Genomic DNA, 18470 nt, shown 5'->3' with positions numbered 1-18470 from the left:
TACTGTTCAGATGAATCACGTCATACATAACTACACAAGGTGGTAGAAAGAAAGCAGAAAGCAGAATGCAGAATACAGGAGAGAGGGAGAAGGTTCAAGAGTTCCAAACCATTGAGTGAATTGTAAAATATAAACCGATTCCTTCATATCAAATCATGAAGAACTGGAGATCACAATTAATGGATGTAGGAATAAAACCCAAAATCCATTGAAATAGAGAGTAAGGTAAGGGGCTAAAAACCAAAAGAGGTTACTTTGGAATGAGGGATAATGATGTTATTTGCTCAGCAAGGGCATCGAGATAGTCTATTTTAAAATAAGATTCTTCATTGGGATGGCAGAACAGTTTATCTGCAAAAGGAAACTTGAAGATACATTGAAATAGTTCAGAAATAGAAGTGAACTAAACCTAACAGTGGAATTCCATTGTTTTTATGATCTCTGTTTCATTGCTTACCGTGATAACATATTTAGGATGGGCCAATGCTAATACAGAATTTTGGAGCATGAACACTGGGTAATAATTCAATGCTCAGTTCCTTAACTAACTGTTTACAAACAGTCCAGGAGTTCTTTGCTGAGAAAAGTGGTGGACGCTGCACCACACACATCTCAGTCTAATACAACATGAATCCAGCTCCTGATTCATCATGGTGTGTTGGGAGGATTGGGTTGTAACGTTCTGAGATTCATGACTTGGAGCACACACTTTCCCCACTGTGGACTCACCTCCCTCATTGTCTTTGCCATCTGTACAAGATGTCTCCATTGCAACACTGCATCCTGGTCCTCGCCAGCCTGTCTGGCAGACACAATGCCAACTGTTTTGGCTGAGGGTACACATCCCATTGCCATTGCACAGATCAGGACAGCCATCTGTTATTGAAAAAAATGACATTTAAAATAATTATGAATGATAATTCAGGTATATAATCCAAAATACCTATTAGTACTTCTTAACAGATCAGAAACCTGTAAAAACATTAAGGCAGCCAAATATATAAGAGGGATTACTTTGCATCTGCCAGTCAGTATTGTTCGAATCTAACCTTTAGCTGCTGAAGCTATTCAATGACTTGATGCTAAAAAGGATAAAAAGGGTTGTTAGCATTTATTAAACAAAACCTCCGAGGTAATCCCTTTTGACCATGGGGTAATCCACTTCAGAGTGACACATGAAGAAACTAAACCAATTTTGCAAAGCTAATAGGTTACCTAATGAACCAAAAGAAAAAAAAATTAAGCAGTAATTTTCAACCTTTGCGCCACAACTTCATTTTGAAGTAATTAGATGAAGCCCCCAAGATTCTTGTCAAATGGTACTTCATTGACCATTTTTCTCTCTGGTCCAGTATTCTGCTGTTATCTCTACTTAGTTTAGCAATGTGAGTTGGGCTATTTCTCCATGTGGGAAATGAAATATTGCCCATCTGATTATATTTCATTGGAGACTGGGATGATGAGTGTGGAAAGATCATGTTGATGACTACTGTATCCATAGAATTATTTTGCTGCACAGTTTCCCACTATTTCAGGAGTACAAAGAGAAAGACTAAACTCCATTATGCTGAAATATTTTTTAATGGATGAAACCTTTGCTGACTTTCAAAAGTCACCTTTCATTTCTATTGTAGCTTTGATGCAGCAAAGCATCTCAAGATACGTCATGGGAATGTTATCAAACAAAATTTGTTATTAACCACTGAAGGAGATATAAGGGCTCCTGACAAAGTACTTCGTTGTAGTGCCTTAAAGGATGAATAACAAATAGAGTGGTAGGGATGTCATTGAAATAATCCCAGAGTTTGAAAGTTTTCCAACTCAAGGCATTGCCGACAATTGTGGAGCAATTTTGAGGTTGATCATTTCGGAGACTGTAGATATCTCACAGAGGTTTTCAGGGTTGGAGGCGAATAAGGGGAAACTTTGATCCAATTCTGTTGGACCAAACCTGTTTGTAATATATTCATGATTTTTGAATGGTATGGAGGAGAAATTGATGCTTTCTATGTCTGTTCAAGAACAGTATAGTGAGCAATGACTTTTGCCCAGTTGCACTCACATCTAAAACACTCACTCTTAAAGTGCTTTGAGACGTTAACTCCTACCTGAACAAAAACTTGGACCCACTGCAATTTTCCTAGCTCCACAACAAGTCAACAACACACACAATCTCAGGATCTCCACTGGATTTTGGGCCACTTGGACAACAGCAATATCTATACACCAGGCCTCTGCTTATTGATTACAGATCAGCATTCAACAGCATTATCCATTCAGTACTATACAACAAGCTTTAAAACCTGGGCCTCTGTACCTCACTCTGCAACTGGATTCTTGACTTCCTCATCGGGAGACCACTGTAAGTATGGATTGATGCTAACATCTCCTCCTTGCTGGCTATCAACACAAGTACATATCAAAGATCAGTGCTTAGCTCACTGCTCTCCTGTCCCTAAACTCATGACTGCGTGGCTAAGCACAGCTCAAATGCCGACTATAAATTCACCAGTTCTGTTGTTGGCAGAAAAGCAACAAGGAGGCAAACAGGAATGAGGTAGACCGGGTGGTGTCGAGCGGTGTCAGCAATTGTGGATTGTGGATAGTGGATTTTAAGATGGGGAAATCAGAAGAAAATCCACCAATACACACTCAGGGGTGATTAGATTCACATTTCTGGGCATCAGCATAACAGAGGATTTATCCTGGGTCCACCAAATTAATGCAATCATACCAGCAGGTATACTTTATGAGGAGTTTGAAGAAATTGGGACCTGCAAACTTCTAGAAATGTACCCCAGGAGCATTCTTGACTGGTTGCCTCATTGTCTAGTATGAAGGTGCCAATGTACAGGATCAGAGGGTTGTAGACTCAGCCGGACCCATTATTGATGCCATCAAGGACATCGTCGAAAGGTCACGCCTCAAGAAGACGGCATCCATCATGAAGGACTCTCACCATCTGGGAAATGCCCTTCCTCAATACTACTACCAGGGAGAAAGTGCAGGAGACTGAAGACCCATACTCAGTGCTTTCCGAACAATTTATTCCCCTCTGCCATTATATTTCTGAATGTTCCAGGAACACTACCTTGCTCTTCCTCTTTCGGACGATTTGTTTACTTATTTATTTAATTTTATTGTAAACTTTAATAATTTGTTATGCCTGCACTGTAGTGCTGCTATAAAACAACAAAGTTCAGAAGTTACGACAGTAACAATAAACCTGACTCTTATTTTGATTGTGCATTGGAAACAAGTTTGCCAATAGGATGTCATATGCTAGTATCCCTTGTACTTACAGTCATAAAGGCATTTACTGCTACATCACAAAAACATGCTTTTAGGCCCATGTAGTGCTTGCCAAACTGTATTTCTGCCTGGTCCCATCAAACTGTACCTGGATTATAGCCTCCATACCCCATCTATCTATTTACCTATCAAAATTTCTCTTAAATGCTGAGTTGAAAACCCACATTCATCACATCTGCTGACAGCTCATTCCACACTCACACCACCCTCTGCATGAAAAAGTTCCTCATCAGGTTCCCCTTAAATATTTCACCTTTCACCCTTATAACCTCTAGTTCTAGTCTCACTCAACCTCAGTCGAAAAAGACTGTTTACATTTACTCTATCTATACACCTCATAATTTTGCCTACCTCTATCAAATCTCCCCTCATTCTCCTTCATTCAAGGAAATGAATGAAAGCGGGGTTAAGCCACAGTATTGTAAGTCTGCTCCATCAGAATCATTCCAACGTAGCACAAAGAATTATTCTGCACTAGATTATCTAATAACCAGTAGCTTATCATCTTTTTTTTCATTTGAGCTCAGTGACTACCCCTCCGGGTCCAGGATTCTAATGATTCATCACCCAGTGAGTGACGATATTTCTCCTCCGTTTAATTGCAAATGACCTAAGCCTTATCCTGAAATGGTGGCCTCTGAATTGAGACTCTTTAGCCAGGCCAAACATTCTCCCTTCTGTGGATTGTATGAATTTTGTTTGATGCATTTATATCTTCGAGTCTCTTAAACACCAAAAGAGACAGGCCAAAAAAGATAGAAATGGGACCGCCAGATCTGGCAAGACTGTTTCTTTGTGTCTGTTGTTTTCAAAATGATTGCACACTAAAGTAAGATCATTACAGTATTTTTATCACACCACAGCTATTGAGAAAAATATCTTAAGCCCAGCTGGTTATGGCATCAAGCAATTTTAGCACTGGGCATTGTGAGATGCTCAGGTCATTTTCACACTGGCTTGGAAAAAGAGCTCCCCCCCCCCCCCCCCCACTTCTCTACTGTGCTGATAGAGCAGGGATTTTGTATTACTTTGGCAAGACTAATTCTACTTTCTCATCTAATATAGTTCCATAATTCTTGAAGCCATTTTAAAGTTAGTAGTTGGAGTTTGAGTTGCTATTTGCATGGAATTAAATATTTTAATTAAATCACTTGCTCAATTTATTTTTAATTGTGAGACATAATAGGGTGGCATGGTGTTGTATTGGTTAGCACACCACTTTACAATACAGGTGACCCAGGTTCAATTCTTGCCTGTGAGGAGTTTGTACATTGCCCCTGTGAACACATGGGTTTCCTCCTGGTGCTCCGGTTTCCTCCATCGTTCCAAAGACGTACTAGTTGGTAGGCTAATTGGTCATTGTAAATTGCCCGGGATTAGGCTAGGAATAAATTGGGGGATTATTGGGCGCTGCCTTATTCTGAAATGGTGACTTCTGAATCGAGACTCTTTAGCTAGGCCAACCATCCTCCCTTTTGAAGATTGTAAGGATATTGTAAGACCCAATTATATTTAACAAAGGGCTGAAGGGCTGGAAGGGCCTGCTTTGCTCTGTATCTCAATCAATCAATCAATCAATCAATAAATAAATAAGTAAATAAACTCTGTGGATAATTCTTGGTGATTACTTTAGATATCTTGGAAGACTGCTGAGTTAAAACAGACCTTATAGAATTTTTAGATGGTAAGATAGAGGCATGTCATAGACTAAAAAATATCTAGCACCAAGTGTAGCTGCTGAATCATTGATTAGTGAAAAAGGTGATAGACCCAGTCTCATTAACAAAAATTGTTAATGGACCCACCAAGGTCTACCTTCCATTTAAGAGGCTTTTTTTTCAAAATTAAGATATAGAACTTCTTTTCAAGAGATCAACAGGATACCATTTAATCTCCACATAAATAATGCAATAAGGGAAAAAATAGATACGTATGTTCTACAGAAACAAATATAACCAAGAAATGTCTCCTTAGCTGCTATGCAGGAGAGTAACAAAAAAATCAAGAAATGCTCTAAAAATACAAAACTTTGAAAAGGTAAACCTTTTATATTTCAATGTAAGCAACATGGTGCATTCTAAAATGATGACTGACTGAGAGAAATTGAGTGAGTGAATTGAGGTAACAGGTAGTTAGCGATGACTAGAATCCACAATGAAACCATACAGCTGAAAGTCGGTCTCGAGGCTTGGTTTTCTTTCTTCCTCTCCTTTCTTTGCTTGCCTTTTTGTCCTGGTGTCTGTTCGAGTGTGGTGAGCAGAACGGCGATAAATCTGAGCTGAAAATCTCTCTAATGGCAACAGGGTTAACTTTCATTGTGTGCATTTGTGAGAAGGAATCAAAAACAAACTGGCATTGAAATGACTTCCATGGAAGTAAAAATTCAGAGAGCTGCTGAGTGATTATTGTCCATTTTCACAGTCTTCATACAAAGTCAAAAGTTCTCTCAGTGCTTTGTGAATGGGGCCAAATAATTCTGATGAACTGACTTGAGATCAACAGCAAGGGAAAGCAAGTAAGGGTGCTTCCAAATGTAGACATCTGGACAGAAGATTCACTGGAGCCTGGTTAAATCCTGCCACACCCATTTGAAAGAAGTTGGTAAATACAACCACATTGGGATTCAAATATTAATTCTCAGATATAGGACATCAGCTCATTATCTCGTGCAAATGGATGGGAGAGGATCGGGGAAGTTGGAAGACAATTTTAATAATAAGTATAATAAGTGGGCTATACCTCTTAACCTATCGTATATGAGGCCATTGTTTTATTACATACAAGAATGATCTCTGAACCCTCAGTATACACACACACACTGCTGAATAGGAGCCTCACAATTCATTTGGGATTTACAGTTTAACTTTCTAGTCACAGTTCTGGTTCCCCTTGGGTCAGAAAATTAGAAGTATAAGAGAGATGGAAGTTGTCAACTCTATCAAAGGTGTCTTCTCAACATTACTACCAAACTAGGACAGCTGCTCTCAGTTCTCCAGCAAACCATTTGCTCTCCTAATTGCTATCACTTCCTCCATCCTCTCTCACAGTTTCCCTGCCTCTGTTTCTGACCCCTGATATTGTAGGGCTGCATTCTTCCCTCACAAAAAGAAATAATCTTTCCCACATTTCAACTCTCTTGTCACTCTATTTCCCACCCTGATAGCCATTCAGACTGTCAATTTGATCTGCAGTTGGATAGAAAATGAAAGAAGACAGTTTAATGAAGCCTGCTTTGCCTCTGGCCTTTCTGGGTTCTTAGACAATTTTTAACCTTCCCCACCTGCTTCCCACTTCTCCATAAATATCAAGGCCACTGTAACTTTGAACCAATGAAGTCATTGATAAACCTTCCATTAGGGAAACTAGTGTTGCAATTTGCCACCTGCCACAGAAACCATTCAACACTCATTTAGGTTTCAGGAATCTTGTTATCCCCATAGCTGCAACAGATATGACATTTGTGGCAATTGAATGAATTGTCTACAGTGTGGAGGAAATGTCATTACAAATTGTAAAAGACTACTACCAGTTCTTTTTCCCCAAAGCATACTTATATTGTCGACTTGGTTTGATTAAAACAAAGTGAAGATAGTTAATGGAATTCTTTTTGAGATGAACATAATATTCATACAGATCTTCCAAAAAAATATATAGATATAGAGGCACAGTGATAATCCCTTAAGTGACTTTGAATGAATTTTGGATTTCCACACTGTAGTGCACAAATACATAATAAGTATGGATCATGTTAGTATGCATAAGAAAGACCAGCCAGGTAGTACTTTACAGAATCATAGACTAACCAACAGCATAATCCAGCTCAATGTGTTTGTCGGTTCAGGCTTCCTTCCACATTATGGCAAAAGAAAGAAGCAAAGGAGGAGCTGAAGTCCCGGGTGTGAGAGAATAAGTTGCAGGGATGCAGGGATACAGGGAAATAAGGAGTGGGCGAATAGGACTAAAGTGATTGCTTCCCTCGTAACCACCATGGATCAGACAAGCTTGTAGGATAACGTGATTTTGAGAGATTTACACAAGTCACAACCACTGACATTCAGTTGGGGTTTCACTCTAAGAGGCTGGTCTGATGTGATGATGTTATCACGTAAAGAGTTTTCAGCATGCTTTTGTGTTTGGGTTTTGGAGTTCAATAAAACGTGTTATGGGTTTTATTAAGCTTTAAACGCATCACTTCGTTTTATTTGCAGAAACCTACATTGGCTTCTCTGACAGGCAAGTATGGACATGGTTATCTGCCGTGGGTCCGGCTGGGGCTCAAAACCGCTCCAAAAACTCATCTGAGTTGGTATACGGCCAGGTAATTTCATTCTTGACACCATGGCTGCCTGGCAGGCTTCTCAACAGTGCTCTGCTGTCCTCATTAAACTTAATTCCTCTGCACCTATTTGTACCTTCCATCATGGCATGCAGCTCTCTTGGATTGCTGTTGAACTACATTCTACCTTGTAGATCTTCATCTGCCATGACGCTCACCAACATCCTTTCAGGCCCCCTTATGAATGGCGTAAAACTTCTTATCATAGGTAAGAGAGGTAAACCCCAATGCACTTCAGTAGATTGCCTTAAACTAGCCCACCAAGATCTGGGGTATCCTGCTGCTATACCCCTGTTGTCATAATATGACAACAAGCGTGTCAATGGACCTATGGATGAGCCGGAGGCCTCTGTTCTTTGTCTGCCCAAGTAACACAGGGCCCATGCTGGGTGGCTTGTCTGAACTTTAGACAGGCTCACAAAGGCAGTCTTAGTGAATTCTGAGGGTGGGAGGGTCTGTGTAGCGTAACATGACTGGTGGAAATGTACATAATTCACAACCACTGATATTGAGTTGGAGTTTCACTTTAAGAGGCTGGACTGACGTGATTGACGTCATTACGTAAAGTTTTAGCGCACTTTTGTGTTTAGGTTTTTGGAGTTCAATTAAATGTGTTATGGGTTTCATTAAAAATAAAATGCCTCAGTTCACTTTAGTTGCAAAAACCAACAAGCTGAATAGATCCCAACTGCATTGTTATAAGTACCAGTTAAGGAGGATAGGAAGACCCAGCAGAATATAACAAGTCTCCTTTCCTGAAAAAAACAGAGGAGGGAGACATTGTCTGCATGCACAATATGGGCCTTCTTTATAAGAAGGTTGTAAAGTCATAGAGTACTACAGAACAGAAAGAAGGTTTTTGGCCCATCTAGTCCACACAGACCTGCTTTTCTGTCTTGTCCCATCTATCTATACCCAGGCTATAACTCTGCATACCCCTCCCATCCATTTACTTATCCAAACTTCTCTTTAATATTGTAATTGAACCTGCATCTACCACTTCCTCTGGTGGCTTGTTCCAGATTCGCATCACTGGAGTGAAGAAGCTTCCCCTCAGATTTCTCTGAAATATTTCACCTTTCACCTGAACCCTATGTCCTGTAGTTCAAGTCTCACCAATTTCAGGGAAAAACCCTGTATGTACTTACCCTATCTATACCCCTCATAATTTTGTACAACTTTATAAAATCTCCCCTCATTCTCCTATGCTCTGGGAATTAAAGCCCTAACCTGCTCAATCTTTCTCCATAACTCAGAATGTAAAATCACAGATCCCCATCAAGACAAAACGACCTTCATGAACAGCAACAGTTAAGAGAGATCAGATGACACGATTCCTAACATGGGCACAGATCGCATTAATGAACAAATTGTAATCCATTTAATTAAATTGTTCGCTATGACTGCTTCTAGTGATGTTCAGCTCACCGTGACGTACTTTGTGAGTAAACGAAAGTTATTTCTGCATTACTTGAATGTGTGTGGACACCCATAGCTGGAGGAGATAGCTGGGGGCACCTTCCACTGTGCTTTATCCACAACAGTCTGAGCTGTTCCTGACACACAGATGTATCTTCCCACCATCAATCACACTGATGACAAAGCAGATGGATTTCACTAAATTTGAGGGCTTTCCTTTTGTGTAATGCCGCGGCTATTTCTACCATGGCAGCCAAAGTGAAGGTTGTTGGTTTCAGTCTAATACAGGGAGTGTGCTTCTCATGCCGATGCCCTGTTATATGTGCAATGAATTTTCGAAAGCTATGTTCACCTGATGTTTTTTTCCCCTCAGGTCAAGCTCTAAGGCACATTTCTTGGTGCAAAGCACCATTACACAGTTTTGAAGTATCTTTGGGGAATTTTACAGTTTTTTGAAGGAATCTGATTGGATGTTATGAGTGAAATGAGGTGCACATTTTAGGCACCAAAGGATGTATCTCATTTCTAGGCAATTGCCTGCGGACCCACTCTGCTAAAATCAATCATTTATCAAAAAAAAGCAAAGATTTATCTACATAGCAGTGAGCTCACCCTGATAGTAGAAATTCCAGCAATTTTCAGAACACCATCACTTATTTGTTAGACTATACTCTTTGCTATGCTTTCCTTTTTCTATCTCTACTAATCTAACTTCCCTCATTGAATCCACAGAGAAACAAATCATTCCCAGGCCTGAGTGGAACATTTGTTTGTGCTATCTTCTGACCATGTTTCAAGATGCATCTCCCCAATTTTCTTCTGTTAATATATGTTTATAAATCCAATATGGTAGAGAGATCACAGTGCTGCATTGTCTTCTGGAACTTAGACCTGTGCTTCAGTTTAAACCATTTGAAGATATTTGCCTATGATTTTCTTTTGTACTCAATATCCCCCTCACCCATCCAAGCCCCAACAATGTTAAGATCTAGTGTGTGGTAGATTGTGCATTCTTGTCTTTAGATCCATTTAGCTTCAGCTTCAGTTTTGTTTCTGAAGTTACTTACATCATATATTTGATGAATGTAACTGATTGCAAAAAGCCAACCCTTTCTCATCACAAACTGCAAGGCAGTAACTGTGATAAACTATAGGAACTGTGGGTCTCTCTCTCTCACTCTGCAGAAAACTAATACCAACTTAACTTTGACCCACTTATTTACACTTGTCCAAAACTGAAATTTAAATTTTAAATTTCTTTGGCTGGCTTCAGACAACATAAAGAATAATTAAAGAGGTTGCTAAAAATGTTCCAAGTGCAGACAAGAGAGAAATTACAACAAAATTATGTGAAGTCAAACACCAGCGGTGTCCTGTTAAATTCTGTGCAATTTCATCTAATCATATGTATCTGGGCAAAAACACTATAGGAGACTATGTAATTCATCAGACTTGCAGAAACCTTCACTATCTAATCCTAAGAGTAGATCTGACCAACACAACCATGAACAGTAATGAGAAATTATAAAATTGAAAAAAAATTGTAGAGATGGCAACAAATAGATTAATTGAATCAGGACTAGACTACATTACGAAGGAGTCCGGAACTCTGAGTATTGTTGTGAATTTATTGATTTAAAAGTAGAAAACTGTGGCAACGTAGATCAGCAATAGACATGTGGCTTTTATTTGCTTCCTTTATTTTAAGTTTTTGTCTTTTTTTCAAGATAAAAATAGGTAGAAGTAAAAATGAATGTAAACCAATGACTATCCATCAATAGAGTATTCCTATTTCAGAAATAAATCCCTAGAGCTAAAATAGTTTCTTTTAGAATACAGTTGACAAAGAAGAGATATAGAAAATAAAGGCAGAATCTGTCACTGGGCTATTTTGAAAATCACTACATTTCTACTTAAGGTTTTTTTTAAAAAGTCCCTACATAAAGTATTGCTGCTTCTTTGGACTCATTATCATTTCTTCAGTATAGAGGCAGATGAATAATAGCTCAAAGTAAATTTATTATCAAAGTACATATATGTCACCATATACTACCGTGAGATGCATTTTCTTGCAGGCATTCATAGAAGAACAAAGAAGTGCAATAGAATCAAAGGGAAACTCCACATGAAGAAAGTCTGGCAAACAACCAATGTGAAAAAGAAGAAAATCTGTGCAAATAAAAAAGTAATAATAAACAAGTAAATAAATAATACTGAGAACATGAATTGTAGACAGTGAGTCCATAGAGAATCAGTTCAGAGTTGAGGTGAGTGAAGTTATCCATGCTGTTTCAGGCCTGGTGGTTAGGGATTAACTATGAAATTCTACTGCACGGGGTTCTACACAAAGTTTCAAAAGCTGACTTGTCCACTGAACTTTCCATTGTTTGTTAAAGTGATTCTCCATTTTTCTCCTCATGCCACACCCATCCAGCCTTCCTCTTATACTACTAAGGAAATTCACTAAGTAGTGCTAAAAATAGTTTTATTTAAGCAGTCACTATTTTCTGTTTTCGGTTTATTGAATCTGAATGAGAAAAGAATAATCAACCTTGTTCCCTACCAATGGTGCAGTGCTCTCCATTCCAGCCCTCTCGGCATTCACACTTTCCATCCTTGCAGCTTCCGTGCTCTGCACAACGAGGGTGACAAACTCTCTGATCACACGCCACACCTGTCCAGCCTTCCTCACACCGGCACACTCCAGATATGCAGACACCATGAGTGCCACAGTCCACAGAACACACTTCTAGAGACAGAAGAAAGTGATTCAAGTAACACGGCAGCTCAACAGTCTATTATACAGTCTCATCCATGTGAGATATTAGAAGCTGAATTTTTATTAGATTCTGAAATACTTACAAAGGAAAACCTTTCAACCACAGGTGCAAGGTACAGCCTCAAAATAATTGAGATTCTAGTCCACAGCAAGCTACTCTCAATTAATGTTGAGATTTTTTTTTCTCTTTAAATCTAACAAGGGAGATGGAAATGTTAAACATGCATATTACTATTATCAGTAGGCGCTTTATTCTTAAACCTAAGTAACGTATTAGGTGCACTCTTAATAAAATTAAGGCTTTGACGTACTTGACATCTGTGTTGAAAAGTTCTGCCCCTAACTGTATGTAAAGGAGAGGGAAGAACTGTGCAATCAAATGAAATAACTCAATCCGGGCAACCCGAATTCAATAATTCAGGCAAGAAAAAATACTGAATTGGAATTAGCTAAGGAATGAAGTCGACAAATGGTATGTTAAATGGTATGAGCTCCAGCCAAAATTCGGAATGATGTACTTGTTCCCTGATGCAGCTATTGGATGGGTATGATGCTAACTTTGCCAAGTTCACTCAGAACTTAAAATTTATTCAAGGTATTATCTCTGATTTCCAGAAATGTCACATTTAAAGGGTGGATCTACTGAAATGTAGATTAATTCAGCATATTAATTCAACAAAAACAACAGAAAACTCTTATCCTCCTAAACAATCTTGTATGCCTGTTGATTTTAAGATGGATCCCTTTAATTCTAAATAGCGTTAACATTTCTTTGACTATCTATTTCCCTTCCTATTGTTGACTCTATCATTCTATTCCTTTTATTTTAACTTCCATTTCAGATTTTCTTTTCTTCATTGGTTATTGTGATTTTTTCGGACAAAGATACCATTGGTTTTCCAATTCTTTATCCACTGATCCCTGCCAGTATTTGATGCAGTTTAGGCTTGTAAGTTTATCCTGCTCTTTAATCATCTTGCACTGAAATCCATCCCTCCGCTGTTCTGCTCTTTAATTCGTTGCTATTCTCTATCAGTTATGTACTGTATATGCGACTTTCCAGCTCAGTGAAATTAACCATTTGTCAGTCTCAGACCTTTATCTTGAACTTTTATTTATCTTCATCTATAAACTTAACAATACATTTCCTAAATGTGCCCAAGTTTTCTTTTTCTTCCTTTATTGTCCAATGCAGTTGGAGCAGATTTATTTACCATGCTCACTGTAAAACAGCTGGCCTCCCTATTATTACAACACAAGTAGCACTAGAAGCCTCTTCAGTCAGAAACAATAAGACAAGAAGTATAAATATTTTTTCTCTGAAAACAAAATGAAGAGAAAAGTTTATTGTTGTCCTTTGACACAAGTTATTCCCTGAGTAAAGGAGGTGCTAAAGTGAAACAGTGGGACACCAGTTTAATATACCTTGCCACTTACAATTTCTGGCAGTAAGAACACTTTTAAATTAAATGTTTAAAGCTTTGATGAATGTGAAAGTACATGAACTCATGAAGAATACCTCACTACTTCTTTACATAAACACAGGAGATCCTGTAGGTTCTGGAAACCTGAGTCTTGAAGAAGGGTCTCAGCCTGAAATGTTGACCCTTTATTCCCTTCCATAGATGCTGCCTGACCTGCTAAGCTTCTCCAGCATTCTGTGTTTGTCATTTACATTTGCACTATTTATTTTATTCCTTTTATTGTAACTTCCAGCATTTGTTCGGTCTTGCTCTGCACTACTGCCAAAAACAACAAATTTCACAACATATGTCAATGATAATAAACCTGATTTTGATTGAGTATGAGGAATAGATCAGCTAAGTACTTTAATTGGGCAAAATTCCGCCAGGTAGTTTCATAGTCAAAGAAAACCCTTGTGGCTGTAGCTTTCATTTATTGGTAACACATAATGGCAGAATTAAGGTCTGTTCCTTACCAACTGAACAGTCTGGTCCTATCCAGCTTGGGTCGCAGCTGCAAAGGCCCGTTTCTGGAACGTAGGTACCATGGCCTGTACATTGATCTGGACATTGGGCGCGAGGAATTTGACAGTTTATTCCACCCCATCCTGGGCTGCAGTGACAATCCCCATGTGCACATACTCCATGGTTTGAGCATGTTGGATCCAAACAATCCACTGAAAGACATGAATAGAGACAAAAATTATGAGATCTATGTAAAATGTTATGAGGTCTAAAAATGTCCAGAATTTGTATCCTTAAGTGCTTACACAATAATTTATATGTTCGAATTCACAAAAGAGGCAATAGTTGAGGAAATGTATTATTCTAATACTAGTAATTAACTGATCTGTTGGCTGTAAACAAACAACTTAATCTCATCAGATATCTTTAATTCAACAACTTGAGTTTGTCTTCAATTATTTATTGCATCTGGAAAATATCTGGTATCATCTCCCTTTTCTAGAATAGTTTGTTAGCTTGTTAGTTTGTTTGTTATCAAACCTTCAACACTGCAAATGTTCCAAACGCTTGACAGAGCAGAAATAAACAATATTTGACAGTTGAAGACCAAAAATATTATTGCTATTGGCTTTTCCAAAGATTATATAAGAAATGGTAATGTAGAGGAGTTCAGAGGGGAAGTTAAAAGATTATGGCTATTGTTTTGACAATAGTGGTGGAACAAAAAGCACAAATATCAAAGATCATAAGATCAAAGGAAATTAAAAATGAGGTTATTGGAGGATTTTTAAATGATGAGATATTAAATCTGATATTTTGAGCAACAGTGAGACAATCATCTGGATAAGATAGGTGAACAATGATTGGTGTATCTTTGGATGAGCCACCATTTATGATTGTGAGGCTCAATGAAGAAGTTGGTGGAAGAAATTAAATCTGATAATGATAAAAAGCATGCATGATAGATTCTGTAAAATTGTGTGAGAGTGGCAAAGAGTAGATAATGGCTTGGGGAAAAGAACTGATCTTAACATTGGGGCTTTTATAGAACTCAAATTTGATAATAATTTGCAAATACGTTGTTTTCTAAAACTTACATGTGAAAACCAGACAAACATCACACCACAGCTTTAGTATAATAAGTTTAACTAATCAAAACTATCCTTAATTTTGAGGATTCAATTGAACATTAATTGATTAAAAATGAACACAAACTTTAATTTTGTAACCAGATCATTGTTTTCAGAAACAAATCCCAAAAACTGATACTGTTGATAATTTTGCATCGTCATTTCTCTGTTTGGCAATCTTCATTAAAATACCAGTAAGATTAAGATTTTCTTGAAGATTATTTTTATTTTAATTACTTTATATATTTCTTTCTAATGAGTTTACATCAATTTATTGAATTTTAAAACTAAGGTGTACTTAGTCAATTCTTAAATTAATTATGGTGTGTTTGATCAGATTTTGGATATATCTGAATATCACAGATATTTATCATAAGGAAAATTCATTTTGACTCTACCTAAGGCCTAATTGCCTCTCCCAGCCTGCACTACCTCAAAAAAGGGCCATATAGTAGAGCCCCCTATGTAACAAATCCCACAAATTTCAGAGGGACGAAGTGCAAGCAATGGATTGGATCAAGTATAATTTGACCTGCCACCTCCAAGGTATAGAAGGCAATGGACAAGTGCAGGTAAATGGGATTGGTGCTGAATGGTTGACATTAACACAATGCACCAAATGGTCTTTATCTAACACACCCAGAACAGTCAGGTAGCATCTATGGAGAGGAATAAAGCTGATGTTTCGGGCCGAGACCCTTCATTGGGACTGGAAAGGAAGGGGGCAGGGGTCTTTATCTATGTTGTTTGATGCTATGATTGGATGGTGTCCTATTTAAATTTGTTCTTCGAGATGGCAACACTTAGCCAACCCAACAACAGTTCTTGGTGCCTTCAATATGTTGCAGAAAGCAACCACAGAGGTAAGTAGTAAGACAGGTTAAAGCCTCTTGAAGCTAACATTCAGATTCGAGGCAAAATAATTCACATATGTCAAAATAAAGCACCAGGAAGGGTGCTTGGCTGCAGCAATGTTTGTTCTCAGTGAATATTCCCAATATCCTGTCAGCAAATAGTTATTACTATTGACATCTCATCTTCAACAGTTATGTACTGTGGACAGCATTCTGACTGGCTGCATCATCCTCTGGTATGGGGGAGGGCACAAATTCACACGTTGAAGTAAGTTGCAGAAAGTTGTAAAATCAGTCAGCTCCATCATGGGTACTAGCCACTAGTGTACCCAAGACATCTTTGATGCACCATCAATAACTCACACTGAGACGTAAGGCGAGATATCGGCTTTTATTGACTGGAAGAAGGAACCAGGAGTGAGTGTCCATCATACTATGTCCTGGAGACTGAGGCCGAGCGTCAGGCCTCAGATCGCCTTTATACAGGGGTCTGTGGGAGGAGCCACAGGAGCATTCAGCAGGGGGCGTGTCCAGACAGGCACATAGTTCACCACATTCACCCCCCCTTTGTTTGAAAGAGTCCCCATGTGGCGAAGTTTCTTACAAGTCAAGTCTATCAGGTGGTCGAATCTGTCGCTGCGATCTACGTAGCACCGGCTGTGATCGCATGGATGCCGACGACATTGGTGATTGCACAGGGGACGGAGGTTGCGCTTGTTCCTGCCCACTAGGCGCCGGTGATCGCTCACGCATGTGCGAGGCACCTGGTATAAATGCGTACGAAACGCCCGGTATACAAGTGTCGTGAGGAGTCTGTGTAGGGCCTGGTGAGCACGGTGTCACCTCTGGTGCAGGGTTCATAGTTACCGGAGAGCCTTCAGGGTAGTGGTCTGCTGCACCTGCGGGTGCCAGGTCGCGGATGGAGACCGTGTCCTCCCGCCCATCAGGTAAGACCACATAAGCATACTGGGGGTTCGCATGTAGAAGGTGAACCCTCTCTACCAGCGGGGAGTATTTATTGCTCCTCACATGTTTCCGGAGCAGCACTGGCCCCGGGGACGTCAGCCAAACTGGTAGGGTGGTCCCAGTGACAGACTTCCTGGGAAAAGAGAATAGGCGTTCGTGAGGGGTGGCATTGGTGGATGTACATAACAGAGAGCGGATAGAGTGCAGGGAGGACCTCCTGCCATCGAGAGACCGGCAACCCTTTTGACTTAAGGGCTAAAAGTGTGGCCTTCCACACTGTGGCATTCTCCCGCTCCATCTGGCCATTACCCCGGGGATTATAACTCGTGGTCCGACTGGTAGCAATGCCCCTAGCTAGCAAGTACTGGCGCAGCTCCTCACTCATAAAGGAGGACCCTCTATCGCTGTGGATATAGCAAGGATACCCGAACAGAGTGAAGAGCTGGCGCAGGGCTTTTATGACGGACGTGGCAGTGGTGTCGGGGCAGGGGATGGCAAAGGGGAACCGTGAGTACTCGTCGATAACACTGAGAAAATAGACATTGCGGTCAGTGGAGGGAAGGGGGCCCTTAAAGTCAACACTCAGTCGTTCAAAAGGGCGGGTGGCCTTGACAAGTTGTGCCGTGTCAGGACGGTAGAAGTGCGGTTTGCACACAGCGCAAATTTGGCAGTCCCTGGTCATCGTCCTGATGTCCTCCAGGGAGTACGGCAGGTTCCGAGCTTTCACAAAATGGTAAAATCGGGTGACCCCCGGATGGCAAAAGTGGGGGTGAATGTGGTGAACTATGTGCTGGTGCTACGTAGATCGCAGCGACAGATTCGACCACCTGATAGACTTGACTTGTAAGAAACTTCGCCACATGGGGACTCTTTCAAACAAAGGGGGGGTGAATGTGGTGAACTATGTGCCTGTCTGCCTAATGGGGGACCCATTGGGTGTAACAGGAAAAAAAACCCAGGCACCGTCTGAGGGCCTTGAGAGTGGTGGGAAGAGGGAGTTCTAACAGGGGGCGCATACGTTCGGGATCAGGGCCAATAACCCCGTTTTCCACGACATACCCAAGTATAGCAAGGCGGGTGGTTCCAAACACACACTTGTCCCTGTTATAAGTAAGGTTCAGAGCTGCGGCCACTTGAAGAAATCGTTGGAGGTTGGCGTCGTGATCTGGCCTGTCGTGACCACAGATGGTGATGTTATCCAGATAGGGAAATGTGGCCTGCAGTTGGTACTGGTCCACCATCCGGTCCATTTCCCTCTGGAAGACAGAGACACCATTCGTGACACCGAAAGGGACGCGCACGAAGTGATAGAGCCTGCCTCCCGCCTCGAAGGCGGTGTAGGGGCAGTCCTCTGGGCAGATGGGGAGCTGGTGATAAGCGGATTTCAGATCTATTGTCGAGTACACCTTGTACTGAGCAATCTGGTTGACCATATCCGCGATGCGGGGTAGGGGGTACGCGTCAAGCTGCGTGAACCTATTGATGGTTTGACTATAGTCCACCACCATCCTATTTTTCTGCCCAGTCCGAACAACAACCACCTGGGCCCTCCAAGGGCTTGTGCTTGGCTCAATGATCCCCTCCCTGAGCAGCCGCTGCACCTCTGACTGAATGAAGGCCCGGTCCCCCGCGCTGTACCGCCTGCTTTTAGTTGCCACAGGCTTACAGTCAGGGGTCAGGTTGGCGAACAGCGGTGGGGGAGGGACCTTGAGAGTGGAGAGGCTGCAAGTGGTGTCGGTAGTGCAG

General features: G+C 40.4%; 1 protein-coding gene across 1 annotated transcript in view; it reads right to left on the bottom strand.

The window, feature by feature from the left end:
* Nucleotides 1-18470, bottom strand: part of LOC132405597 (teneurin-2-like) — a 1448984-nt gene that overhangs the window by 97768 nt on the left and 1332746 nt on the right. The window contains exons 13-15 of the mRNA XM_059990528.1: nucleotides 13786-13986; nucleotides 11631-11816; nucleotides 730-876 (exon numbers count right to left, since the gene is read on the bottom strand). Coding sequence (XP_059846511.1) covers nucleotides 730-876; nucleotides 11631-11816; nucleotides 13786-13986 — 534 coding nt within the window. The remainder of the gene's footprint in view (nucleotides 1-729; nucleotides 877-11630; nucleotides 11817-13785; nucleotides 13987-18470) is intronic.

Source organism: Hypanus sabinus, chromosome 15 (assembly GCF_030144855.1).
Source record: "Hypanus sabinus isolate sHypSab1 chromosome 15, sHypSab1.hap1, whole genome shotgun sequence".
NCBI classification, from domain to species: domain Eukaryota; kingdom Metazoa; phylum Chordata; class Chondrichthyes; order Myliobatiformes; family Dasyatidae; genus Hypanus; species Hypanus sabinus.
The sequence above is the reverse complement of the archived record's forward strand: the minus strand, read 5'-3'. Positions and strand labels throughout refer to the sequence as shown.